Source organism: Oncorhynchus nerka, linkage group LG20 (genome assembly GCF_034236695.1).
Source record: "Oncorhynchus nerka isolate Pitt River linkage group LG20, Oner_Uvic_2.0, whole genome shotgun sequence".
Lineage (NCBI taxonomy): Eukaryota > Metazoa > Chordata > Actinopteri > Salmoniformes > Salmonidae > Oncorhynchus > Oncorhynchus nerka.
Genome location: NC_088415.1, coordinates 62,543,995 through 62,571,751, shown reverse-complemented (window position 1 = coordinate 62,571,751; position 27,757 = coordinate 62,543,995). Strand labels below are relative to the sequence as shown.

The 27,757-nt window shown below is 42.3% G+C and overlaps 1 protein-coding gene and 1 long non-coding RNA gene across 3 annotated transcripts in view; one reads left to right on the top strand and one right to left on the bottom strand.

Moving 5' to 3' along the window:
• Positions 1 to 743: 743 nt before the first annotated feature.
• Positions 744 to 6,799, bottom strand: LOC115102931 (uncharacterized). Its single transcript, XR_003859514.2, has 2 exons — positions 6,234 to 6,799; positions 744 to 1,111 (listed from the first exon to the last, which is right to left on the bottom strand). It is a non-coding gene; the product is annotated as an uncharacterized LOC115102931 (long non-coding RNA).
• Positions 6,800 to 6,859: 60 nt separating this feature from the next.
• Positions 6,860 to 27,757, top strand: part of LOC115102930 (CDK5 and ABL1 enzyme substrate 1-like) — a 32,322-nt gene continuing 11,424 nt past the window's right edge. Inside the window, exons 1-4 of one of the 2 annotated variants that reach the window (XM_029623382.2) lie at positions 6,860 to 7,528; positions 16,934 to 17,005; positions 17,376 to 17,468; positions 18,779 to 18,856. In XM_029623382.2, coding sequence (XP_029479242.1) covers positions 6,969 to 7,528; positions 16,934 to 17,005; positions 17,376 to 17,468; positions 18,779 to 18,856 — 803 coding nt within the window. In that variant the 5' untranslated portion in view covers positions 6,860 to 6,968. The remainder of the gene's footprint in view (positions 7,529 to 16,933; positions 17,006 to 17,375; positions 17,469 to 18,778; positions 18,857 to 27,757) is intronic. The other variant, XM_029623383.2, reaches the window with a different exon arrangement.

Here is a 27,757-nt window from a genome sequence, read left to right as displayed (position 1 = left end):
ATTGAAGTTTTGGAAACAGAAAACTATTTAGATCAAATGTTTAAAATCGCTAAGAAAATGTGCAGAATGTTAGCCTAACGCTATCTCGCTCCATCTTCTCCTACTTCCGGCCACTGGGCTTCCTCTCACCATTATATTTGGTAGTGAATGGAAACGCCAACCATATGCTTCACATTTATACATCTTGTAAAATATATGTCTCGCTGTTCTGTATGTGCTTTCGCTACCTTTTTTTTGATGTTGCAAAGTGTTGGTACATTCATTCCACGGGGTTAAGAGAGAGCCTAAAATGTTGAGTCTCTATTGGTCATCCGGTTTTGGAGTGACTGGTCAGCCTCACCCAATGATCCAGTTTGTTTACATCCTAGCTGCTCACCTCCTTGCTTCTTCTGACCATTATGATTAATTTGCTCCCATTGAAAACGACAGGCTTTCGTCTATCTTGGGTTAGTTATACAAGTCTTTAATATGACTGGTACTTTTGCTAGATAGCTGCAGTGCAACATAAAAACGCATTTTCTAAACACATCAATCCATGCTTATATGGCCAGTAACAATAGATCCAAATGATGTGTATTTGTTAAATATGAATAGACAGAATAGATGGACATAACATTCTTTGAGCTAGTCATTGGGGAGACAGTTGACAAAACTGTTACTTGCCTCAATGCTGTTAAAGCTGCATTATTGTGTATAGTTTTTCCTTGTTAATGTTGACTGGAAAATCAGAAGCATAAAGCAGATAAGTGTTAGTTAATTGTCATGTCCATACACAATTAACCATCAATTATTTTATAAGGATATACCCCTTATTGTACATTTTGATACAGGTAATAGTTATTATTGTCCTTAGATGAAACACTGGTGTTCAAGAAACAGATTACAATTTCCACAAAAAGTGTTCAACTCGTTTTCCTTGATAAATGGTTTCCAACATATGATTGGTAGAAATTCACTAAAGAGCAAGAACATTTCTGTATTGTAATTGTATAAGTCTGCCCTACTCTTTCTCATCGGTACAGTTAGAAATATTAGCAGTATTGTTGGGAATGAAGTGATATTCCTCCTTGGCTTCTCTCAGCTATGGAGACAGGTCATCAGCCACAACCGCCTGTGGAATAAATGAGCACAAATTATGCAAAGAGGTTAACATGAATGGAAACCTAACACTGTTAGGTGGGGGGGGTGGCACTACAATAAGAATATAAATCCATTTAAACACTACCATGCCGTAGAGTAGCACTTAAATCGGAATATTGCTGTAGGCTTCAGCTACAGGGCTAGACAGAGGTGGTTGAGAGAGCACACAAGGGCTACGTCCCACTTCTCCTGAAGTCTACACTTGCACACACCTCGTCATGGATTTAAAAGCATAGGATAAGTGTGTAAGCATTAGCAGGATGGAGTTTCCAGCATGACTAAATCCTTGCAAGAAAAGTGTGCAAGTGCAGGTTGGAGAATCGGGATGCAACGGACACAGTCACATGACTTTTAGGTTAAATCCATATTGGTACTGCCTACGGGGAGAATCAGTGCAAAGTAATGACTTGCATCCATAATGTAGATATTCTCTACCTCTAGGCTTCCAACCTCCACCACCTACCTATCCAAGTAGTAATAGACCTACCTAATATAGGATCCCTACTTCTGTCAGGCTCCCGAGTGGTGCAGCAGTCTAAGGCACTGCATCTCAGTGCTAAATCCAATCAAATTTTATTGGTCACATACACATGTTTAGCATTTTATTGGTCACATACGTCATTGCGAGTGTGGCGAAACGCTTGTGCTTCTAGTTCCGACAGTGCAGCAATATCTAACCATTCCACAACAACTACCTAATACACACACATCTAAGGAATAAGAATATATACATATAAATAAACTCAGCAAAAAAAAATAAACATCCCTTTTTCAGGACCCTGTCCTTCAAAGATAATTAGTAAAAATGCAAATAACTTCACAGATCTTCATTGTAAAGGGTTTAAACACGGTTTCCCATGCATGTTCAACCATAAATAATTAATGAACATGCACCTGTGGAAGGTTGTTAAGACACTAACATTTTACAGACGGTAGGCAATTAAGGTCACAGTTATGAAGACTTAGAAAACTAAAGAGGCCTTTCTCCCGACTCTGAAAAACACCGAAAGAAAGATGCCCAGGGTCCCTGCTCATCTGCGTGAACGTGCCTTAGGCATGCTGCAAAGAGGCATGAGGACTGTAGATCTGGCCAGGGAAAATTGCAATGTTCGTACTGTGAGAAACCTAACACGGAACCCAAACCTGCTTCGTCATCGTGCATACATTTATTTTGTCCTCCCCACACCAAACGCGATCACGATACGCAAGTTAAAATATCAAAACAAACTCTGGACCAATTACATTAATTTGGGGACAGGTCGAAAAGCATTAAACCTTTATGGAAATTTAGCTAGCTAGCTTGCTGTTGTTAGCTAATTTGTCCTGGGATATAAACATTGAGTTGTTATTTTACCTGAAATGTACAAGGTCCTCTACTCCGACAATTAATCCACACATAATGGTCAACCAAATCGTTTCTAGTCATCGCTCTTCCTTCCAGGCTTTTTCTTCTCTTGACTTGATATTGCAATTGGAAACATTCATAAATTAGGTGCATTACTGCCACCGACCTCGTTCGTCTTTCAGTCACCCACGTGGGTATAACCAATGAGGAGATGGCACATGGGTACCTGCTTCTATAAACCAACGAGGAGATGGGAGAGGCAGGACTTGCAGTGCGATCTGTGTCAGAAACAGAACTGACTTCTATTTTAGCCCTTGGCAATGCAGACGCTCGTTGGAGCGCGCGAGCAGTGTGGGTGAAATAATTGAATAACATAGATTTCTAAATGTATTTTGCAACGCTCGCACACGTGATGCGAGCGGTCTAGTCAGCTTGTAAGACAGAGCTACAGGGAGATAGGACAGACAGCTGTCCATCCTCATAGTGGCAGACCACATGTAACACCTGCACAGGATCGGTACATCCGAACATCACACACCTGCGGGACAGGTACAGGATGGCAACAACTGCCCAAGTTACACCAGGAACGCACAAGCCATCCATCAGTGCTCAGACTGTCCGCAATAGGCTGAGAGAGGCTGGACTGAGGGCTTGTTGGCCTGTTGTAAGGCAGGTCCTCATCAGACATCACCGGCAACAACGTCACCTATGAGCATAAACCCACTGTCGCTGGACCAGACAGAACTGGCAAAAAGTGCTCTTCACTGATGAGTCGCGGTTTTGTCTCACCGGGGGTGAATGTCAGATTCGCATTTATCGATGAAGGAATGAGCGTTACACCGAGGCCTGTACTCTGGAGCTGGATCAATTGGTCAGTCATGGTCTGGGGCGGTGTGTCACAGCATCATCGGACTGAGCTTGTTGTCATTGCAGGCAATCAACGCTGTGCGTTACAAGGAAGACATTCTCCCCGCTCATGTGGTACCCTTCCTGCAGGCTCATTCTGACATGACCCTCCAGAATGACAATGCCACCAGCCATACTGCTTGTTCTGTGCGTGAACTGACAGGAATGTCAGTGTTCTGCATTGGCCAGTGAAGAGCCCGTCTGAGCACGTCTGGGACCTGTTGGATCAGAGGGTGAGGGATAAGACCATTCCCCCCAGAAATGTCCAGGAACTTGCAGGTGCCTTGGTGGAAGAGTGGCGTAACATCTCACAGCAAGACCTGGCAAATCTGGTGCAGTCCATGAGGAGGAGATGCACTGCAGTACTTAATGCAGCTGGTGGCCACACCAGATACCGACTGTTAGTTTTGATTTTGACCCCCCTCCCCCCTTTGTTCAGGGACACATTCAATATTTGTTAGTCACATGCCTGTGGAACTTGTTCAGTTGTTGAATCTTATGTTCATACAAATATTAAAAAATGTTAAGTTTGCTGAAAATAAACGCAGTTGACAGTGAGAGGACGTTTCTATTGAGTTTATATGGATGAGCAATGACTGAGCAGCATAGGCAAGATGCAATAGATGGTATAAAATACAGTATATACTTATGGGATGAGTAATGCAAGATATGTAAATATCATTTTTAAAGTGGAATTAATAAAGTGATTAGTGATCCATTTAGAGTGGCCCATGATTTCAAGTCTGTATGTAGGCAGCAGCCTCTCAGTGTTTGTGATGGCTATTTAACAGGCTGATGGCCTTGAGACAAAAGCTGTTTTTCCAGTCTCTTGTTCCCAGCTTTGATGCACCTGTACTGACCACGCCTTCTGGATGGTAGCGGGGTGAACAGGCAGTGGATCGGCTGGATGTTGTCCTTGATGATCTTTTTGGCCTCCCTGTGACCTTGGGTGCTGTCAGTGTCCTGAAGGGCAGGTAGTTTGCCCCCGGTGATGCATTGTGCAGACCGCACCACCCTCTGGAGATCCCTGTGGTACAGCCCGACAGCATGCTCTCAATTGGGCATCTGTAAAAGTTTGTGAGGGTTTTAGGTGACAAGCCACATTTCTTCAGACTCCTGAGGTTGAAGAGGTGCTGTTGCACCTTCTTCACCACACTGTCTGTGTGGGTGGACCATTTCAGTTTGTCCATGATGTGTGCACAGAGAGGAACTTAAAACTTTCCACCTTCTCCACTGCTGTCCCATCGATGTGAAGTCCACGATAATCTCCTTTGTTTTGTTGACGTTGAGGTTGTTTTCCTGACACCACACTCAGAGGGCCCTCACCTCCTCCCTATAGGCTGTCTTGTCAGTGTTAGTGATCAGGCCTACTACTGTTGTGTCGTCTGCAAACTTGATGATCGAATTGGAGGCGTGCATGGCCATACAGTCATGGGTGAACAGGGAGTACAGGAGTGGGCTGAGCACGCACCCTTGTGGGGCCCCAGTGTTGAGAGCCGCGACGCTTTGTTAAGAGCCGCGATGCTCGGTTTGAATACTAACACGCATTGCTTGTGGTACGGTTTTGGAAGCATTAGGACCTTGTCTTTGATATCGGCAATAAATTGTAAAAAATAAACTAAAGGTTAAATTGATCCACACTTTCCTAGGGTTAGGGTTTCCACGCTGCCATATTTCCATGTTACAGTGCTTGTTTACTGAAAACAGACAGTGGACAGAGTGCTACCTGTGCTAATTAGCTGTGTCTCCAAACACCTGTTTGTAAACAGAAGACAGACATCACAAACACGTTGTCACTTAAAAATACTGTCACCTGCAACTGTGCTAAAACCGGTAAAAGCAGTGTACACCAGAGGAGGCTGGTGGGAGAAGCAATAGGAGGATGGGGGCTCATTGTAACGAAGGGAATTATGTTTGACTCTATTCCATTCGAGCCATTAGAATGAGCCCTTCCTCCTCTGTGTATTTTGTATTTGTGAAATTATTTTGATGTGACATTATGAAAGTAGAGGGATTTATGTTTCTAGAACCGTATCACAATTGAGAATTGATTCATGTTTAGATGGAGTATTTGGCTGTTTTGGCTTCCAGAGCCAATTCGCCTTTTAAACAGAAAAAGTCCTTGGACTAGTAGGTATGAATGGTAGGTTCCTTTAGCCTTGTTCTCAAATAGCCACATACTGTACCTCTAGAGTAACTTCAGAGTAAGTTCAGTACATCATATCTTGCTTACTGTCGGTGGCTTTTAAAGGCTAGCTAGCTTTAGCCCAGGGCTCGGTGGCTTTTGAAGGCTAGCTAGCTTTGGCTCAAGGCTTGGTGGCTTTTAGGGGCTAGCTAGCTTTGGCTCAAGGCTCGGTGGCTTTTGGGAGCTAGCTGGCTTTAGCTCAAAGCTCGGTGGCTTTTGGGGGCTAGCTAGCTTTAGCTCAGAGCTCGGTGGCTTTTGAAGGCTAGCTAGCTTTGGCTCAAAGCTTGGTGGCTTTTAATAGAAGATCCCTGTCTAATGCTACTTGTTGGTGACCCATGGCCCTTAACTAGCCTGGTGAAGGCTAGCTAGCTGGAGCGGTGGTCAGGTAACATTAGCTGGAGTCAGACAGCTTTTACTTTGACAAACTGCAATTTTATGCTTTTTTTCACCTTTGGGATTTGCCCTTTTTGCCATCTATATCACTTGAATACCGTGCTTCTACATCGATCTGCATTGTTTGGGGTTTTAGGCTGGGTTTCTGTACAGCACTTTGTAACATCGGCTGATGTAAAAATGGCTTTATAAATACATTTGATTGATTGATGATATAAATGATATAACCATGCTAACTTAACTACCTAAAAAAAAGACACTTACCGCGATGTTTCCCCATGTCCTTCTTGTCGTACATTTTACCCTGTCTAGCTATCTAGTAGCCACTGAGACCTATTTATCCTAAATGGAAAAGTTAAATAAGTTAAAAAAATAGTGAAAAAAAATCAAAGATGACCTGTCATTCCAAAACCAGTTGACCAATAGAGACGCATCTTCTACGCTTCCCTTTAAACCCCCCAAAAAGGCAGCTAAATCGAAGGGCGGGCAGGGTAACGTAACCAAAGAAAGAAACTATTGCAGACAAAGAGGGAAGCGTTTCTTTGCAATCATTGAAAATGTTTAAATTAAAACCATTTTTTCCCGCATTCATTTACAATGTATTTGTTCTTGCCTTTCAAAATTATTTCCTTGCTATGTTATTTATTCGACCTCAACACTTGTGGGTTAATGTTTTGCTTTCAGTATCATTTTTGTTTGCATTAAGAATTTAATTCACGAATTCAAAAGGTGTGTTTGATATTAAAAAGGCACAAAAGTAATTCCATAGAAGAGGGGAGGAAAAAAACCTTTCATACGTATCCCTGAAAGCTTATTGGTCCAATTTTTCTGCTGCCACAATTCACAATACTGCACACACGTGACCATCCTGTGTTTAGTCAGTGTAACGCTTGCACTTAAAAGACAAGCATTTGCTAAATACATAAGCACTCTTTACACACTTTTAATGTCATCTTGACAAAACCGCTGCTCGCAGCTTCGTATAGCTGAAAGCGGACCATGGCGGCTGCCATGAGCAGCAACACATCCACGCTTCAGATCAAGTATTCCAGTATCGAGCATACGCGGAAACGCATAGACCCTCGGAGGAGACAAGCCGCGCTGTCTTTTCTCAGTAACATTTCTTTGGATGGTCTACCCGTGCAAGATGATGCCGACAATCAGATCGAAGAGGATAATTCAATTGAGGCCAGGACTAGACAGAGCCTGGTTTCCACAACAGAGCGCCCGCTGTACGCGGTTGGTAGTGGCGCTGCGGTAGCAACCCCCACCGCCGCCCAGGCGCTCGCTATTGCAAACCAGGCTCTGATTGCTAACACCCGAGCCTTTGGGATTGGTTCCGCCGCTGCAGCTCCAGCATGTACAGATCCGGAAGGGGATGCTTTCGGTCATTCGATTTTCAGTTCGTCCTTCTCTGTAGTACCAGCCGCGACTAGAAGCAGGCTCCAGACCTACACTCAGGGAGTCGTGCCTGCTGCCCACCCTAGGCAGGCTTCCCAGGTCTGCTGTCTAGAGGGAGGACAGATCGTCAACTCGGGACTGGAACTGCAGAGATCAAGGTAACTATAGATCTCTGCATCATGTAGCGTTAGTGTTTACATTCCTTGAGTTGTGAAGGAGTGACTGTTATGTATATCAATGTTGCCTATGTTGGGTAGACTACTGGCACAGAAGCTCACACAGGCAGTGTTTACACTGCACTCTCACAAATTAGGCATCATGTCGTATGCGACAATATTGCAACCCAGTAGTGTCAACACTACACCACAGGCTACAGTATTGCAACAGGTAAGTGTTATCTTGATGAAGGTCTTTGTTGAGTGAAGCCAAGAAACGTGATCCACAGATCTGGGCTGGGCTAGGCTAGGTTAACGTTTATCAACAGCGATAATTTAAACAACAGAACGGGTTCGTCCTGTCACATTTTGTAGCATGGTTGCTCAAAGGTCATCTTAAGTCTTAGTCAGTGTACTGCTAAAGACATGTTAAATAAAAAGAAAGAGACAGACAGCAAAGACAAAGTGCCCTCAGATTTGTGAAACCGTATCTCATCAATGAGCGACTTATACACTTGTGTGCCGAGATTCATTAATACACCAATACACATACGGTGGCCCATTGATTCAAGTGTAATCAATGTTGCATATCAACCGGATGAGGTGGAAACGGTTAACCGTTGTGCCATCATTTCGATTAGCCTGCCTTAACAGTATGATGCACGTCCTTTAAACAGAATTTGTAAAACATGTTCGGGATAGCACTGAAACCATGTGAGGTCAAACAATTAAAGGCATGTCCAGAAGGAAGAAAGGGGTGACTTTTTCTCCCCCATGCAGATTCAGTCCCACCATGACTACTTGACAGGCATGGAGATGAAGGCCTATATGGATCAAGCTGTGGCCTAGTTCCTTTCACAAACCTCATCACTTCAGACAAATGTTTCCTATCTCGAGGACTGGTAATCTACTTGCTACCTCACATGGCCTAATTAAGTGAGAGCTAACTGACAATATAGCCTATTGGTTTGCACAGTACAGTATATATAGCTAATGCTGCCCAGGTAAGCCTACTGTTTATTCTGGATTGTTTATTCTGGAGCTGAGGGTATGGGTATTTTCTCCCCATAATCTGTTGGATGTGTATGTCTTTCTAAAGCGGCCCAGCACCTGCCGCCTTGCCCTCTCCTATGCGATATAAACATCCTGTAACCCAACACTCCCAAATACACCGTACCACGGATGCCTTTTATTCCATACCGTTGTTTACTCTGTAGAGTAGACCAGAGCACAGGGAAATATGAGGCTGACTCTTTCTCTCGCCACTGCAGGAGAGCTGTCAGTAACAGTTCTCTTTCTCTCGCTCGCTCTCGCCACTGCAGGAGAGCTGTCAGTAACAGTTCTCTTTCTCTCGCTCGCTCTCGCCACTGCAGGAGAGCTGTCAGTAACAGTCTTCTCTTTCTCTCACTGTGTCAGAAAATGCTGTTAGATACACTACACTCTCAGGCCACTCCACGATGGAGACACTCCACGATGGAGACACTCCGCGAATGAGACGCTCCGCTCCGCGAATGAGACACTCCGCGAATGAGACATGGAGACACTCCGCGATGGAGACACTCCACGTCTTGCAGCTGCCAGACTTCACAGGACAACGCATTCATGAAGCCATTGTGATGCGTTTAGTTCACCTTTTGACTTCATCGAAGTGACATTAGTCAAACTGCCCCTGAAATCTGTCATGAGCTAATGCTATATCTTAATGGTGAAAAGTACATGTAGCGTAAAACATGCCATTTGGTAATGAATGTGTTATGAAGTTTTTAAAAGCAGAATTCATGGGTTTTTATCAACCCCAACAGTATTTTACACAAAGTTGAATTCATTAGCTTACTGCAATATATTTATCTTGAAGGTGTTATGATGATTAAAGTTTGCGTAGGGGTCTTCTCATTGCATTAGTTAGCCATGTAGTGAGCCTGATTTACAGTACCATGATTTATTAGCTAAACCCCCACAGGTTATGGAATGCGGTCAGTCAGAGAAGGAAGCCCATGTAAACTGAATTATAAGCTAACTAGGGCGACCTGTTGATAGACCCTGGCCAAATTTTCCACGGGCATACCATAGATGGGAGTCCCACAGTGGCTGGTTTGTTTTCTCAGGGCAGCAGCTTGGTGGAAACGTGGCCAGGTTCAGAGAACCCTGGCTGGAAAAGGAAAGGCAGGATGCCCAGGCTTTCAGAGATGCTGCCCAGCCAGGCTCTCCTTTCTCTCATTTTCTATCCTCCACTTCCTCTCCCAAGGGCACCAGACTAGACATTATTTTGCTTTCATCTCTCTGTCTCTCTAGATAATAAACAAAAGTGGAAAAAAAATTATATCCAAGTTTACTGGCCCAGCGCTCTTAACCTCTAGGCTACCTGCCACCCCAATGCTCACAAAAGTTTCAAATAATATAGACATTTGAAATGTTATATTCCTGGCTATGTACAGTTTTGTAACAATGTGCAAATAGTTGAAGTATGAAAGGGAAAATAAATAGACCAATAAATATAGTTTGTATTTACAATGGTGTTTGTGCTTCACTGGTGGCCACAACTCTTGCTGGAGTTGATCAACATTGGATTTGTTTTGTGGGTCTGTGTAATCTGAGGGAAATATGTCTCTCTAATAGGGTTATACATTTGCCAGGAGGTTAGGAAGTGCAGCTCAGTTTTCACCTGATCTTATTGGCACATAGCCTGCCTTCTTTCGAGAGCCAGGTCTGCCTACGGCGGCCTCTCTCAATAGTAAGGCTATGCTCACTGAGTCTGTACATAGTCAAAGCTTTCCTTAATTTTAGGTCCGTCAGAGTGGTCAGGGACTCTGTTTAAGGCCAGATAGCATCCCAGTTTGCTTTGTTTTTTGGTTCTTTTCCAATGACAGAGTTGCAAAGAAAAAGCCATATCTCAGACTGGCCAATAAAAATAAAAGATTAAGATGGGCAAAAGAGCACAGACACTGGACAGAGGAACTCTGCCTAGAAGGCCAGCATCCTGGAGTTGCCTCTTCACTGTTGACGTTGAGACTGGTGGGTTTTTTTCGGGTAGCTGCCAGTTGAGGACTTGTGACGCGTCTCTTTCTCAAACTAGACACTAATGTACTTGTCCTCTTGCTCACTGGGGCCTCTCACTCCTCTATCTGTTCTGCTTAGAGCCAGTTTGCGCTGTTCTGTGAAGGGAGTAGTACACAGCGTTGTATGAGATCTTCAGTTTCTTGGCAATTTCTCGCATGGAATAGCCTTCATTTCTCAGAACAAGAATAGGGTGATGATTTTCTGAAGCTACTCAACTAGTCTAAAGAAGGACAGTTTTATTGCTTCTTTAATCAGGACAACAGTTTTCAGCTGTTCTAACATAATTGCAAAAGGGTTTTCTAATGATCAATTAGCCTTTTAAAATGATAAACCTGGATTAGCTAACACAACGTGCCATTGGAACACAGGAGTGATGGTTGCTGATAATGGGTCTCTGTACGCCTATGTAGATATTCCATTAAAAAATCAGCCCTTTCCAGCTACAATAGTAATTTACAACATTAACAATGTATATACTGTATTTCTGATCAATTTGATGTTATTTTAATGGACAAAAGCACATTTTTTCTTTAAAAAAACAAGGACATTTCTAAGTGACCCCAAACTTTTGAACGGTAGTGTGTGTGTGTGTGTGTGTGTGTACAAAACATTAAGAACACCTGCTCTTTCCATGACATTGCTTCCACCTGGTCAGTCTATGATCCCTTATTGATGTCACTTGTTATATCTACTTCAATCATTGTAGATGAAGGGAAGGAGACAAGTTAAACCAGGATTTTTAAGACTTGAGACATGGATTGTATTTGTGTGCCATTCCGAGGGTGAATGGGCAAGACAAAATATTTAAGTGCCTTTGAACGGGTTATGGTAGTATGTGCCAGGTGCACCAATTTTTCTAGAACTGCAACGTTGCTGGGTTTTTCCACACTCAACAGTTTCCAGTGTGTATCAAGAATGGTCTACCACTCAAAGGACATCCAGCCAACTTGGTACAAGTGTGGGAAGCATTGGAGTCAACATGTTTTTTAATTTAAAAAAAAATCTCTCTCTTTCCCCCTTCCCTCTCTCTCTCTTTTGGGCTCCAGTCCTGCTTCTGCTCCCAGCCAGCAATCCCCAGCCCCCAACCCTCAGATCAAGTGCCAAAAGATACTGGGCCAGAGCTCAGGGCTGCTTAAAACCATCCTCTTGTTCGGTGTGCTCTGGTTTGAATGCATGCGGATGATGGCTGGGTCTACATAGGCTGCAGTATTCTCCTGCTCAACCTAGACTCATAAATTAGGCTGGAATGGAAAAGGCATTGTGTAAGACGCCCACTCCGTCTTGCTGCTAAAGGTGTGTCCACCTGAGCTGTTGATCTGTTTGCCCCGGTTTAAATGTAAATGTATATTTAGCGTAGTGAGTATTGTTGGCACACAATCTATTTCATAGAAATGGTTGTTGATTGACAGTTTTTAAGGCAGTTAATTAAATTGTGCATTGCAAAGTCTTCCCCATGTTTTAAACCATTTTTTCAGAAGTTGTCGTTGTGTTCAGAAGCCTACTATGAGGAGACTATGAAGCCAAGGGAAGCCATAGCAGAGAAACCACATGCGGTATAAAAGCCATTACAATGGTCTGGTCCTTTTGCAGTTTTGTGTGATTGAGTCATATCCTTTAGGGTAGGAGGTTGATTGTTCGGTGATGTCATAGCTGGCATAATCACATGTTTATGTAAGCAGCATACTTAGGCTAGTTTTCCTCTGAAACCCTTGAGACTTGAACTGTACGCAAAAGCTCCAAGCAGCTGTAGGGATATGGTTAAAAACGCCACCGCAATCAAAACATTACTGGTAATGAGTCTTGAGACAAGCTCGTCATCATGGATTACTCCTTAGTTCCAAAATGGATCTCTGAATACAAGTTCACTAGTTCAAGTTCCACAATGCTAGTTGCACTGTTTCTCACCCTAGACTACATGCTATTTTAAGGGATGGAGGACGAAATGGATTCAGCGTTTTTACTTTATGTCAAGCCACTGGGAAAGGGGGATACCTAGTCAGTTGTACAACTGAATGCATTCAACTGAAATGTGTCTTCCGCATTTAACCCGACCCCTCTGAATCAGGGAGGTGCGGCGGGGGCAACTAACCACACGGTTCTGTGTCTTGAACAATATACAGTTGGGTTTATTGGCACCCTTTTGCACACTCCCCTGGTTGAAAGAAAGAAAGTAAGATCCAACAAAAGAGTCTAGATCAGAAAGTGTAACAATAACATCCATAGTTATGGACTTGCAAACAGAAGTCTTCAAAATGTCCAATACTGTCGGTAACGTTGTAGCATTAGGCTAAAGTTAGCTAGCTAGCTTATTATCTTTGAGAGAGTCTGTTACTTATGCACTACTAGCTACTTAACCCAAACATTTCTCTCCATCATTATAAAGCCATAGTTATTTTGTTGGTTTGACAGTCATTTCTGAAGATGATTTATTTCATGTGATTCATTTACGTCCGCCCTCGTTTTTAAGGTCAACCCTATTAAATGAACTGAACTCTCGTTTTAATATGGTGAGGATGTCTGGCCATTTTCTGTTTTGTGGTGGAAAATGAGCGGGTCGAGCATAACACATCAACCCTGTTACCCATAGATAGACAGGTTCGACTCTTTTTCTTTTCTTTTTTCTTAAGCATTTTTGTGAAGCATTCAATTGCGCCTCCCGGTTGCACACAACAAGCTTCCATTCCCCCTGTCACAAGGGGATTTATAGCTGATTTAAGATGCAATCATCAACCCTGTAATGGTCAACCCTGTTACTTTATTTTGTACTTAAATGTCTAATGCAGACTTTTTTACCTCAATATTCAAATAATTTCTGGGTAACAATTAATTACTTTACTGTGATTGTTTTCAATTAAAATGGTAAAAAAGAAACATAGCTTCTTAGCAAAGAGTTTTGATAGGACTGACTGGGGAGGGGGAAACTGATCATTTGCTGTTATTGGGAAAGAGGTGATATCACCAGGCAGGCCAAAATTCCATCCCACCACAACAGGCAAAAATTTCAGCCATTCTTTTCAAACAGCTCTTACACTAAAAGGGCATCATCATAATTCTTTACAATTTCACAGTATTATTCCAACCCCAGTGTGGAAATATATATAAAACACAGTAAAATATTTGTGGGGACTGCACTGGGCTTAATGGGTACTTACTATAGTAATGTTTTTATTTAACCTCTTGATGGGAAAAATGTGTTCATACTCCCTGACTAAGGCCATAACGCCGAAGCGAGTGAGTTAAAAAAAATCTTGGTTCCATTGAACATGGCATACAAATAAAGGCATTTGAATTAGTTATATGAGGAGTGCCTTGGTCCTCCTTTTATCTTTTGTGTTTCTTATGAAGTTGAACATGTGCTCTTTTTGACATTCTGTTACAATAATTTGGTGAAATCAAATGTTATTTTGACCAAGTTACACTTTTTCAAAAGGCACCGAATATGTGGAACGACCTATTTAATTCCACTCCGTCACCCGACAGTGGAACGGGAAGGCAATGTCCATGGCAGGCTGCCAATGGGTGTGCATGTGAAACTATTGTAATATTCTAGAGCACTACTGCGCCGTAACCTAAAAACGGCAAGCATAGCAGACAGGTTATATATGGATTTTGTTTTTACGTTTATTGTGAAGATTGATCATTGACCTTGCTTGAAATGATTCATTGTTAATTTCAACAGGGCTTGAAAACAACCACTTGAGGCAACAAAGAGACAAATAGGGTCTTTCATTGGCAGCTCTTAATAACAGATGCCATTGTTCTTTCAATGTTGAAGGAGGCTAGAATCCAAAGTAGCCTGTGCTCTACGTTGAAGCTTCGGAGTCTGACCATTGGATTGGATTCTATTGATCCAACATCCAACCTTACCCTCAGTTTAACATCCAATAGCTGGTCGCGTCAGAGTTTTGTCTGAAGTGAATGAGTGGTCTGGTCTGTGTGTTATTGTGTCCACAGTTTACACTGTTGTGGAAACTGTCCTTTGCCAAAAACCATGTCCTGTCTGGCCTGCCGTTGCTCATCTACAGTGGCTGGATCAAAATCCTAGTGTCCCGCTGAACTGTGGAAACTAGTTTTCATGCCAGCTGGATTTTCAGAGAGCTCAGTTGTGTACCGTACGAACTGTGAAAGAAAAACCTATTAGTCAAAGGAAAACTTGTATTCTGTCCAAAAACATTTAAAAAAAGGAAAGATGTCTCTGTGTTATAAGACTTTATTTGTCCTCTACTCAAAAACAGCGATGGTGTAGTAGGCCATCTGTAATTGAGTGAACCTAATCATTTGTCATGGAGTACCTGGAACCAGGCCTGTATTTGTTCAGCTGACTGCTATTGCCTAGCTGTTCGTGTTAATATGTTCTCCAGGGAGAAGGTGGAGAGACATACAGGTAACTGCCAAAATAAAGGAAACACTTGAGTAAATTATGGTTACAAAGTGTAGTGAAAGCAAAAGCCTATTATTTGGGCGGGAATACTTTTTTGTACATCATTGATTCTACACCTCACTTTGCTTAAGCTGGACTCAAACCTAGGTCCAGCGATTTACAAGCCAACACCTTAACTGTTACACGATGTTAGGATTTTGAAAGTGATGTAGTGTACGCCCGGCATTGATGATTGCGCCTCTGACCCACTCACATTAAACGAGCGTCGTGACGGCCGCTTGCCCCGTGTAGGTAACGACATGGGGGTTTTGTCTCCGATCTCAAAAACCTGCCTGGACAGCTAAAGAGAGGCCCAACTCTGCGGAAAATCTGCCTCACTCCAGCAGGGGGTGTTTTTTCCCGCCCACCAATACGGATAGAAGCTTCAAAAGAAGTTTCATAATGCTTAGGTTCTTACGAGTACCGAAATAAGTAGAATGTGACATCCCCGCAACTTTGAGAAAAAACACTTTATATCGGAGTTGTCTCGAGATGGCTATGCATATTCATGGCATGAGGCTAAGTAGCATAGCATTTCTCTCCATTGAATACAGGCAGTTGACGTCAACAACCCTCATCGAATATTCCAAAAAGTATTAATATAATTACATGTATCCATCATTCCAAAGAAAGGATAGGCTGGAGCTAGACAGCCTGCCATGCCACTTTGTGGACAACGACTCCCGTTGTTAGGGACGGAGAGACAAGTATCTTATCAGTTTATCCATAATCAGAACATTTCCTAGGGTTTCCTGCAGCAACACTAGTGGACAGTGCTGGTAGTTATTTTTCTTCCACCGTGAATTTAAGTCCATGGTTCATGAGATGGATTGTAATTCTTGTTTTGTCCTTTATAAGTAAGGTTATGACTTAATCTAGAAAAATCCAGATTACATTTCTCGAGCTTGTATAGGCTTAATCTCACATGTTCAGTAGGGCTGGCTGCCTATTATATAGGGGTGGCAGGTAGTAGTGTTTCGAGGGCCAGTAACTGAAAGGTTGCTAGATCGAATCCCCGAGCTGACGAGGTAAAAATCTGCAGTTCTGCCCCTGAACAAGGCATTTAACCCACCATTCCTAGGCCGTCATTGTAAATAAGAATTTGTTCTTAACTGACTTGCCTAGTTAAATAAATGCAGCAATAGCCTAATAGATGTGGCTCTGCCTGTTGAGTCACGCAACCCAAGTGTGAAAGAAAGGCCTGTCTGTGAGGAAACCGTTCTACATGAGAAAATGCTTTCAGAATCATCCCTTGTCTTTATCCTCTCAGTTACCGACCAAACCAGTGCCTGACTCTAGATTGTTCTAACCATTCTACATGATCTCACACAGAGGCTGCCGGTCAGAATTTCGAGCACAACAGTGGTCATTGACGACGGCAGCCAGGCAGTGTTGATGTGGGTGATTACTTGATTCAGTGACTGCAGCTCTGAGCTCTGTAAGAGGCAGCACAGCACACAGCTGTGGATGTTTTAGCTATGCCTCAAATCTGACGTGGAGGCACATGAGGTCTAGTTAGTTTAGGCTACTCATTCATTCTCCAGACCATTGAAGAACTATGAAAATGATTGTCGTTGCTGATCACTGTTGCTTTTAGATCTTCTATATTTGCGTTCAGAACAGGACCGTGTTGACGATTTCTGCAAGGTTGTCCAATACTCATATAATGGTCTTTTTATTTTTTTTAAAATTCTTTGACCAAATTTAGCAATCATATTTCGCAAAAAAATCTTGCAATGCAGAATAAAATATTAGAAATAGGCCTAATTCTTATTGTGTCCAGCCTTTCCCCCTCCATGGCCAGGTCAGAGCTGTTTAGCAGCACCGCAAGTTGCTTGTAAATTCCATACCAGCATCTTTCCTAACAACTGCCTCTTTATTTCTCTCTCCTTCTCCCCCTGCCCTCTCTTCTTCTATCCTTTTCTCCACAGACGGAGGCTCATCTCTCAGCGTTCCTCCTTGGAGACACTGGAAGACATTGAGGAGAACGCCCCTCTACGCAGGTACTGTATAGCAACAACTGTCACAGACCGCACAACACGGCACGCCGCCCCGAAACATAAGTTTGGCTTGCTCATATTTTCCTCTCATTTTAGAGCTGTACTTGACAAGTCAAAAACAGCTTTACCCGGGGAAGTATTTAGGTAGATAATGACATTGGGGGGGGACTATAATTTCACTTCAGTTTGATTTGTGGAGTACTTTTATGTCCTGTGGGGTAGTGATGGTGGGAACGTCATGCTGCTGCGGTATTGTATTGGTCTGGCTCTCTGTTTAGAGTTGTAAAAATATATGTGGTCTTCCCGGCTCAAATGGATCCCACTTAATCACATTTTTGTTTTGATCAGTCTTATCTATTTGGTGTGTTTGTAGATGCAGAACCCTCTCAGGTTCACCCCGACCAAAGAGCTTCAAGAAGGTTCACTTCATCAAGAACATGAGGCAACATGATATGCGCAATGGAAGGTATGAATGAAAACGACGCCAGTCCTAATTCCATACAAAGTTTCAATGGAAAATGGCAGGATGCCCCCCAATGAACACTCAGCAGTTTGAATGTCTATCAGGTTACCCAACTTTAGCCTACATCTTGGACAAGAAGATGTAGGTTGTTAATTGAAGGTTATTCCTTATAGCTTAGAAGTACTGTATCAATTAATGTGCTATTGGTTAGTAACTGATCTTATTGATTGATTCATGTGTCAGACTGCTCAGCAGTTCATTGGGAGTCCGGTCAGTTTTCACTGAAATATTCTCAAATTGAGTTTTAGAATATTTTGTTAAGGCTATACATTAAGGATCACACCGGTTGAATCACAAATGAGTCATGCAACACGTCACTCTCTCACGTTTACAATGGTGTGTGCATGTTGACTTAGAAATTCCAGAGCACTGAGGACATTTTAGCACACCGATGTATTTTTATATATATATATGCACACAGTTATATGTAGCTATTGTTCAGCTTCTCTCAGTAATGAATACTATCACCTTTTTGTGGCTGTTTTCTGGAATCTAAAAGGAAATGGACAGCTAAACTATTTCCATGGCACTTCATTTCGTATTACACCGATCACTCGAGTAGCTTTTTATTCTGGAATTTTTGAGCTACAAGCTTCTTTTACACTTGGGTGTACCGAACCCATTTCTTTTTGATTTAAATTTTAAAATGTTATATATATATATATATATATATATATTTCTGTCCTAAGGAGAAAATAGAAGTACATCTATGCTGCTGTTTTTTTAATTTACTCGTATCTAGCTTATCAGTGTGCCATATACAGTAGTAATACATTGCCACAAGTTACATTCTGCCTGTGACATTGATATTAATCAGTGAGTAGGCCTCTTATTGGGATGTCAACTCCGAAGGTATAAATCAGTGACAAACGTTTATGAAGCAGTAGTTATGCAAACCACTTCTTTCAGGAGTGATTCAACTGTACTGTTCTATCGTTCAATGTCTTTATGTGCGGCTGATATTCTGATATTGTACGATGAACAAGTTTGGTCTTTTTTTAGTCTCTTTACACATGGCTAGTAGCCTCATTTTTAAAAGATCAACATACAAAATGTTTTTGTCCCCAAACCACTGACTACACAACTCTCACACAACACGTATACATATAAATAAATACAGGATTTCATTTAGTTTTCTAAATCTTGATTGTTTTACTGCACACTTTTTTTGCTCCATCTTTTAACCTGTAGATCTGAGTGTCTTTTTCAGAGTTAATTCCTAATTAGCATATTTATTATTTTTGTTTTTATAGGATAGTCCTAATCAGTGGCAGAAGATCCCTTTATAGTGTATTTTCTGTCCTGCCCTATCGAGATTGTAGCCAAGCAGGGTATGTATCCTACAGCATGCCATCCTTCTAACCTTTGTAACTTCGTTCTCTGCTTTCCCTCCATTCTCTCATGGGTTCATTCCACCAATTCGGTGCCTTTTGAGAAGCTACATGGTTCTTGCCACTGAATATAGGGGATAACACAAGGGGGGATAAAACAATAATAATATAGGGGATAAAACAATTACCTGCACTCCAGATCGCCAAATCAGCCAATAGATTGTATGGGCTTACTTGTCTAGAACACATCCATCCGGCCTCCTGAGTGGCGCAGTGGTCTAAGTGCTAGCTGTGCCACTAGAGATCCTGGTTCGAGTCCAGGCTCTGTTGCAGTCAGCCACGACCGGGAGACCCATGGGGCAGCTCAAAATTGGTCCAGCGTTGTCCGAAAGAGGGTTAGGGGAGGGTTTTGCCAGCAGGGATGTTCTTGTCCCATCTCACTCTAGCGACTCCCGGGCCAGGCGCAATGCACGGTCGCTAGGTGTATGGTGTTTCCTCCGACACAGTGTTGTGGCTGGCTTCCGGGTTAAGCGGGCATTGTGTCAAGAAGCAGTGCGGCTCGGCTGGGTCGTGTTTCGGAGGACGTACGGCTCTCGACCTTCGCCTCTCCCTAGTCCGGGATGGGTCAAGACTGTAACTACCAATTGGATACCATGAAATTGGGGAGAAAAAGAGGTTTAAAAAACGAGCAAAAACACATCAATCTGTTTACAGTATATCTTCATGACAAAGTATGTATTTCGCTTAGATGTGCTCAATATAAGCCATGTACCAATTTTTTTTTAACTCAGTTTCTCCTTCAAATACCATCTCGCAATGGAAAGGGAAGACCTAGTCAGTTGCATTCGACTGAAATGTGTCTTCCACATTTAACCCAAACTCTCTGAATCAAAGAGGAGCAGGGGGGCTGGCTTAATCGACGTCCATGTCATTGGCGCCCAGGGAGCAGTTGTGTATGGGGGTTAACTGCCTTGCTCAAGGGTGGAACGGCAGATTTTTCCACCTCGCCTGCTCGGGATTCGAACCAGCCACCTTCCGGTTACTGGCCCAACGCTCTTAACCGCTAGGCTACCTAAACCCTGTGTGTCTGTGGGGAAAGGGCCGTTGTTGCCATAGCAATGTACTCTGCACTCACCTTGGCGGAGACCAACTGCAAGTTGAACTCTGTGAGATGGATTCCTAAATTGTTCAGGTGATTTTTACAGCCACTTAACTTGCTGATCTTGACTTTGGAATTATTGTGTGTAGCTATGTTTGCTAGCTAGCTAGCCAGCCAGCCCAGAGAGAGAGAGCATTGCATTGTGGGTTTTGTAGTTGACTTTGCACTGCAACAGATTTCCACACTGATTTTCGCATGTTGTTACCAACCTTGTTATAACAACAAATCACTTTTTTATAAACAAATTCTCAGATTTATTGCATTTTTCATGTGGCTTATTTTAAACGGCTTCTGATTCTATTTTGGTGCACAATTCCTACTTAAAATAAAAGGCACTCTTTTCGTGAAACGATCCTAGTCCCTTTTGTTTCTGCGGATATAATCTCCTATAACTGGTACTTTATTACATTGGGAGGGTTGACCATTATTAGATTGAACAATTTCCTGAACGTGTTGGTTTTGGTAGATACTTTTTTTTTTAAGAAAGATGAACAAGTAATTAATCACACCCATTTTCAAGGGAAAATCCACTCAAATTATACATTTACCATCATCATGAAGTCTAATATCTGGAGAACCTTGACTGCTCACATAAAATACATTTTGGAACTGTATCAACAGTGGAGTACTGAAAAAACTACCAACAAATAGTTTTTGGGTGGATTTTCCCTTTTAAGGCTTGTATCCATTTCCCTATGTTTTCATATAGTTCTATAGCGGAGGAGGCTGGTGTGAGGAGGTATAGGAGGATGCGCTCATTGTAATGGCTGGAATGGAATAAATGGAACGGAGGCTAATGTGGTATCTATGTGTTTGACCCGTTCCATTAATTCCATTCCAGCCATTACAACGAGCCCTTATTCATATAGCTTCCCCTACCAGTCCTCTGGCCTATAGGTTGCTGTTGGCTGTGTCTCGAGATCTCTTTGGAAGAAGTCATGAAGTTCAGTTAGTTTCATTCTAATAAAACACTGTTTTGCCCGTTGCAACCGTTTCTGGCTTTGCTGTTATCATGTAGACTGCACCTTTCCTCAAGTCATTGCTGCCGTCAAAGATTCCGTAGCATGCTTTTATCTCAGCTCTCACACTTTGCATGCGCTTTGCTGCAACTGCATAACACGCATCACAACATTTTCGGAGTGGACCCAAATGAACCATCCATAACAGCGCATTTTGGAGTTTCTGTTTGGAGTTTACACCTGGTATGATGTGTTGTTTATCCTCCCTGTGTGGTTAGAGGATATATTTTCTGGCCCTTGGAAGAGAAACCCTGGCTTATCAGTAGTCATCGTCCTCATTGCAACACAAGGTTCAGACTCCTACATTTTATGGGAACCCATAGTAGTCCTGAACACTCTCCGGCCTGGTATCCTCCCACCTGGCCTGTCTATGGGGATAGTGGCGGTGTTGTTGTGACCTAGGTCTTAGTGCCCCTCAAGAAAGAGCTTCTTGTTTTGGAGGAGGCGTAAGAGAAAAGGAACTGATCAACACAGAGAATACAATGGACAGAGAGAAAGAAGGAGCCTTTCCAGGGTCGTGACCTCTTTGTTGATGTGGCGTAGTCTTCCTAAGACATCAAGGGGTTGTAAAGAGCTCCTAGTTATATCCAATAGCTGAGCCCTGACTGCCTAACGCTGCCACAGAGGTTTTCGACAGCATCAAAAGGAAATGTGAATTATAATGAATGGACATTTTTGTTGAGGTTGCTAAAAAAATGTAAGGGAAAATCCAGTCTGAAATTTCAAAGTGGAAATTACAAACTTCAGCAGACTTTTTATTTATTTTTTTAAACCTCAAATCCACCGCAAGTTTTAGATTTCCTGCATTGCAGGAATGTTCTCCTGCAACAGCCTACACCTGTAATTGACCGTTGACAGTTAAATAACGTCTTTGGATGGGTCTTGGGAGTGTCACTACAGCAAAATACACTTTGACTATGTATAGAACTGCCCAAGCTAAAATAACATGCCTGTCCTAAATGGAAATACTCAGTGCCATGTACAATTATGATCACTGACATTATGTCCATGAGACACACGGTGCTTTCGGAAAGTATTCAGACCACTTGACTTTTTCCACATTTTGTTACGTTACAGACTTATTCTAAAATGTATGAAATAGTTTTTCCTCTTGTCAATCTACACACACACTACCCCATAATGATGAAGCAAAAACACGTTTTGAGAAAGTTTATTACAAATTAAAAACTGAAGTATCACTTTTACATACAGTGGGCTCCCCAATTACTGGCACCCCTGACTGGCAATGCACAAAAAAGACTTTAAAACAATATAAAAAATACCAAAATGTGAGAAATAATGTACTTAATTAATGTTTCAATGGAACCAACCAGAATCATACAATTATTTAATACAAAATACATTTCACCAAAATCAAGGCTTCATAATTATTGGCAATCCTCATTTAGTACTTAGTGCATCCACCTCTGGCAAGGATAACAGCATGGAGTCTTTTCCTGTAATGTTTGACAAGGTTAAGGAACCCATTTGGAGGGATTTTGAACCATTCCTTTATGCAGATCCTTTCAAGATCCTTTCACATTCTTGGGTTTGCACGTATCAACTGCCCTCTTCCACTCAGCCCACAGGTTTTCCATTGGATTGACGTTTGGCGACTGAGATGGCCATGGCAGCACATTGATTTTGTTGTCACAGAACCATTTGTGTGTGGATCTTGAGGTATGTTTTGGATCGTTGTCTTGTTGGAAAGTCCACCTACGGCCAAGTCCCAGCCTTCTGGCAGAGGCAACCAGATTGTCAGCCAAAATTGCCTGATACTTCGTGGAATTCCTTATGCCATCAATCTTAACCAGTGCCCATGGACCTCTGGGAATTAAAACAGCCCCAAAACATCACTGACCCACAACCATATTTCACAGTGGATATGAGGTGCCTCTCCTAGTATGCATCTCTGTTTCAACGCCAAACATGCTGTACCTGACCAAAATGTTCAATGTTGGGCTCATCTGACCAGAGCACCTTCTTCCAGTCATAATTTAAATGATGTTTGCAAATTTCAAGTGATTGTGTCTTAGGGTCAGAAAAGGCTTTCTTCTGGCAACCCTTCCAAAGAGCCTGTGGTTGTGGAAGTGGTGTCTGATGGTGCTTTTTGAAACCTGGTGACCCCAAGAAGCCACCAAGGCCTGCAATTCTTTCACAGTGATTATTGGGGATTATGTTGGTTCTCTCACCATCCTCCTCCCTCTCCTGGGGGGCAAAATGTATTCGCGTCCTCTACCCGTGAGGTTTAACTGTTCCATATCGTTTGAATTTTTTAATTATTGCCCTGACAGTGCTCAGTGGTATATTCAATCATTTGTTGATCTTCTTGTAGCCATTACCAGATTTATGAAGGTCTACGACCATCTGTCTCTTTTGAACCTCCAGTTATTTTGTTTTCTTCATGGTGTTGGATGGTAAAGAGATATTGCATGCCTTATACTTCATTTGTATACCCTAATGGCTCAATATAGTTCATTAAGACTTAGATATAAACTGAAATAAGTTTAATTTATTTCCTGGTTTAAATCTGCTAGATGTTATTTACAATAATCTTTAAGGGTGCCATTAAAATTGTGAAACCTGGATTTGGAGGGCATTGAATTTGAATTAAATCAATAAATGATTTTGGTGGGTTCCATTGAAACATTTAATAAAGTACAGTCTTTCTCACATGTTGGTATTTTGAGTTTTATCTCTACAATTATATTGTTTATATTTTTACAAGTGTTTGTATGTGCATTGCCGTCAGGGGTGCCAGTAATTTTGGAGTCCACTAAGTATTCAGACCCTTTACTCATGTCTTTGTTGAAGCACCTTTGGCAGCGATTACAGCCTTGAGTCTTCTTGGGTATGACACTACAAGCTTGGCACACCTGTATTTTGGGAGTTTCTCCCATTCTTTTCAGCAGATCTTCTCAAGCTTTGTCAGGTTGGATGGGGAGTGTGTCTGCACAGCGATTTTTCAGGTCTCTCCAGGGATGTTCAATCGGGATGAAGTCCGGGCTCTGGCTGGGCCACTTAACGACATTCAGAGACTTGTCCTGAAGCCACTCCTGCATTGTCTTGGCTGTGTGCTTAGGGTCGTTGTTCTGTTGGAAGGTGAACCTTCGCCCCAGTCTGAGGAACTGAGCACTCTGGAACAGGTTTTCAAGGATCTCTCTGTACTTACAGTTGAAGTCGGAAGGTTACATGCATACACTTGGGTTGGAGTCATTAAAACTTGTTTTTCAACCACTCCACACATTTCTTGTTAACAAACTATAGTTTTGGCAAGTCTGTTAGGACATCTACTTTGTGCTTGAGATAAGTAATTTTTCCCACAATTGTTTACAGAGAGATTATTTCACTTATAATTCACTGTATCACAATTCCAATGGGTCAGTTTATATACACTAATTTGACTGTGCCTTTAAACAGCTTGGAAAATTCCAGAAAATGATGTCATGGCTTTAGAAGCTTCTGATAGGCTAATTGACATCATTTGAGTCAATTTAGAGGTGTACCTGTGGATGTATTTCAAGGCCTACCTTCAAACTCCGTGCCTCTTTGCTTGACATCATGGGGAAATCAAAAGAAATCAGCCAAGACATCAGAAAAATATTGTTGACCTCCACAAATCTGGTTCATCCTTGGGAGCTATTTCCAAACGCCTGAAGGTACCACATTCATCTGTACAAACAATAGTACGCAAGTATACGTGTTCTGTCTCCTGGAGATGAACATACTTTGGTGCGAAAAATGCAAATCAATCCCAGAACAACAGCAAAGGACCTTGTGAAGATGCTGGAGGAAACAGGTACAAAAGTATCTATATCCACAGTAAAATGAGTCCTATATCGACATCTGAATGGCTGCTCAGCAAAGGAAGGAGCCACTGCTCCATAACCGCCATAAAGCCAGACTACGGTTTGCAACTGCACATGGGGACAAATATCAAACTTTTTAGAGAAAATGTCCTCTGGTCTGATGAAACAAAAATAGAACTGTTTGTCCTTAATGACCATCATTATGTTTGGAGGAAAAATGGAGAGGCTTGCAAGCCGAAGAACACCAACCCAACCGTGAAGCACGGGGGTGGCAGCATCATGTTGTGGGGGTGCTTTGCTGCAGTAGGGACTGGTCCACGTCACAAAATAGATGGCATCATGAGGTAGGAAAATTATGTGGATATATTGAAGCAATATCTCAAGGCATCTGTCCGGAAGTTAAAGCTTGGTTGCAAATGGGTCTTCCAAATGGACAATGACCCCAAGCATACTTCCAAAGTTGTGGCAAAATGGCTTAAGGACAACAAAGTCAAGGTTTTGGAGTCGCACTTCACAAAGCCCTGACCTCAATCCTATAGAAAATTTGTGAGCAGAACTGAAAAATAATGTGTGCAAGCAAGGAGGCCAACAAACCCGACTCCGTTACACCAGCTCTGTCAGGAGGAATGGGCCAAAATTCACCCAACTTATTGTGGGAAGCTTGTGGAAGGTTACCTGAAACATTTGACCCAAGTTAAACAATTTAAAGGCAATGCTATCAAATACTAATTGAGTGTATGTAAACTTCTGACCCACTGGGAATGTGATGAAAGAAATAAAAGCTGAAAGAAATCATTCTCTACTATTATTCTGACATTTTCACATTCTTAAAATAAAGTGGGGATCCTAACTGACCTAAGACAGGGAATTTTTACTCTGATTAAATGTCAGGAGTTGTGAAACTGAGTTTAAATGTATTTGGCTAAGGTGTATGTAATCTTCCGACTTCCACTGTAGCTCCGTTCATCTTTTCCTCGATCCTGATTAGTTTCCCAGTACTCAGTACTTTGTTGGAGCACCTTTGGCAGCGATTTCAGCCTCGAGTCTTCTTGGGTATGACACTATAAGCTTGGCTAGTCTCCCAGTCCCTGCCTCTGAACAACATCCCCACAGCATGATGCTGCCACCACCATGCTTCACCGTAGGGATGGTGCCAGGTGAAACGTGACGTTTGGCAATCTCCAAGTGGGCTGTTATGTGCCTTTTCCTGAAGAGTGACTTCCGTCTGGCCACTCTACCATAAAGGCCTGATTGTTGAAGTGCTGCAGAGATGCTTGTCCTTCTTGAAGGTTCTCCCATCTCTACAGAGGAACGCTTGAGGTCTGTCAGAGTAACCATCGGGTTCTTGGTCTTCTCCCTGACCAAGGCTCTTCTCCCCCGGTTGCTCAGTTTGGCTTGGCGGCCAGCTCTAAGAAGAGTCTTGGTGGTTTAAACTTATTCAATTTAAGAATAATGGAGGCCACTGTGTTCTTGGGGACCTTCAATGCTGCAGAAATGTTTTGGTACCTTTCCCCAGATCTGTGGCTCGACAAAATCCTGTCTCGGAGCTCTACTGGCAATTCCTTTGACCACATTGGATTGGTTTTTGCTCTGACGTGCACTGTCAACTGTGGGACCTTATATAGACGTGTTTGTGTGCCTTTCCAAATCATGTCCAATCAATTGAATTTACCACAGGTGGACTCCAATCAAGTTGTCGAAACATCTCAAGGATGATCAAGGGAAACAGGAATCCTGTGCTCAATGTTGAGTCTCATAGCAAAGGGTCTGAATACGTTTTTTTATTTTTCATAAATGTGCCGACATTTCTTAAAACCGGTTTTCACTGTCATTTTGGGGTATTGTGTGTAGATTGAGGATTTGTATTTATCTAATCCATTTTAGAATAAGGCTGTAATGTAACAAAATGTGGAAAAAGTCAAGCAGTCTGAATGCACTGTAGAACTAGACTAGGAACAAGTCCAAGCTTCTGTCTGGTATGACTTTTCCCTGCATTTTCTCCCTTTCTTGCCCCAATTAGAGTTGTTATTGATTTACAACAGTGTTCATAATAACTATTTATGGCACCGTAGAATTCTGGGAACCTAGAATGCGTTTGGCTTCTCTTATGTTCTCTATCTGGTCCAATTCCACATTCCTTTCTTTAGAGCCGTCTCCTGTTGTTAATATTAAAAAGAACCGTTTTCATTGCTCACTCCTGAACTGGAGGTCTCTTTGTAACCTTGACAATTGTTAATTTAAAAAAAAACGTTTTAATAGATTTAGGTCTGATTCTGCTTGTTTAGATTGTTGTTTAATCTCTGTGAAAAGGCAGATCTATTTTTATTTTTAATGCCCCTCGTTTCTTATGAATTCATCCCTCAGCCTCTTGACAAGATCCTCTTTGTTTCCTTCCACTACTGTGTTCTCTGTTTCATCCTTTGACGGACTGCAACCCCTGGCTTTCCTGGCTTGCTTAGTTTCCTCCCTTCCTTAAAGTTTTCTGCCTTGGGATCTTTGTGTGTGTGTGTGTGTGTGTGTGTGTGTGTGTGATGCATCGGTCAGCAATATTTTCCCATGTGCCAGATAATGCTATTTTCATCACAGCTCCACCTCAGACAGTCTGCCATCTAATCCTAATAACAATGGTCATGTGATGGCCATCTGTGTCATTGTAAAGCAGTCACGCTTGTCCAGTGGCCTTTCCCTGCCATCGCTACTGTAACCACCACATACCCTTTTGTCAAATCAGTCTGGTGAACGTCCATGAAGGGATGAACGTTTAATAATAATGCATTTTCATTTAGTATGAGTCGATGTGAAACCTTTAGTTGCTAGATGGTTTTATAGCAACACTGGACCCTGAAAGTTTTTTTTCTAGAACATCTGCTCAAGGCTGTAACCCGACGGGTCATTTCCAACGACTGTGTACCAC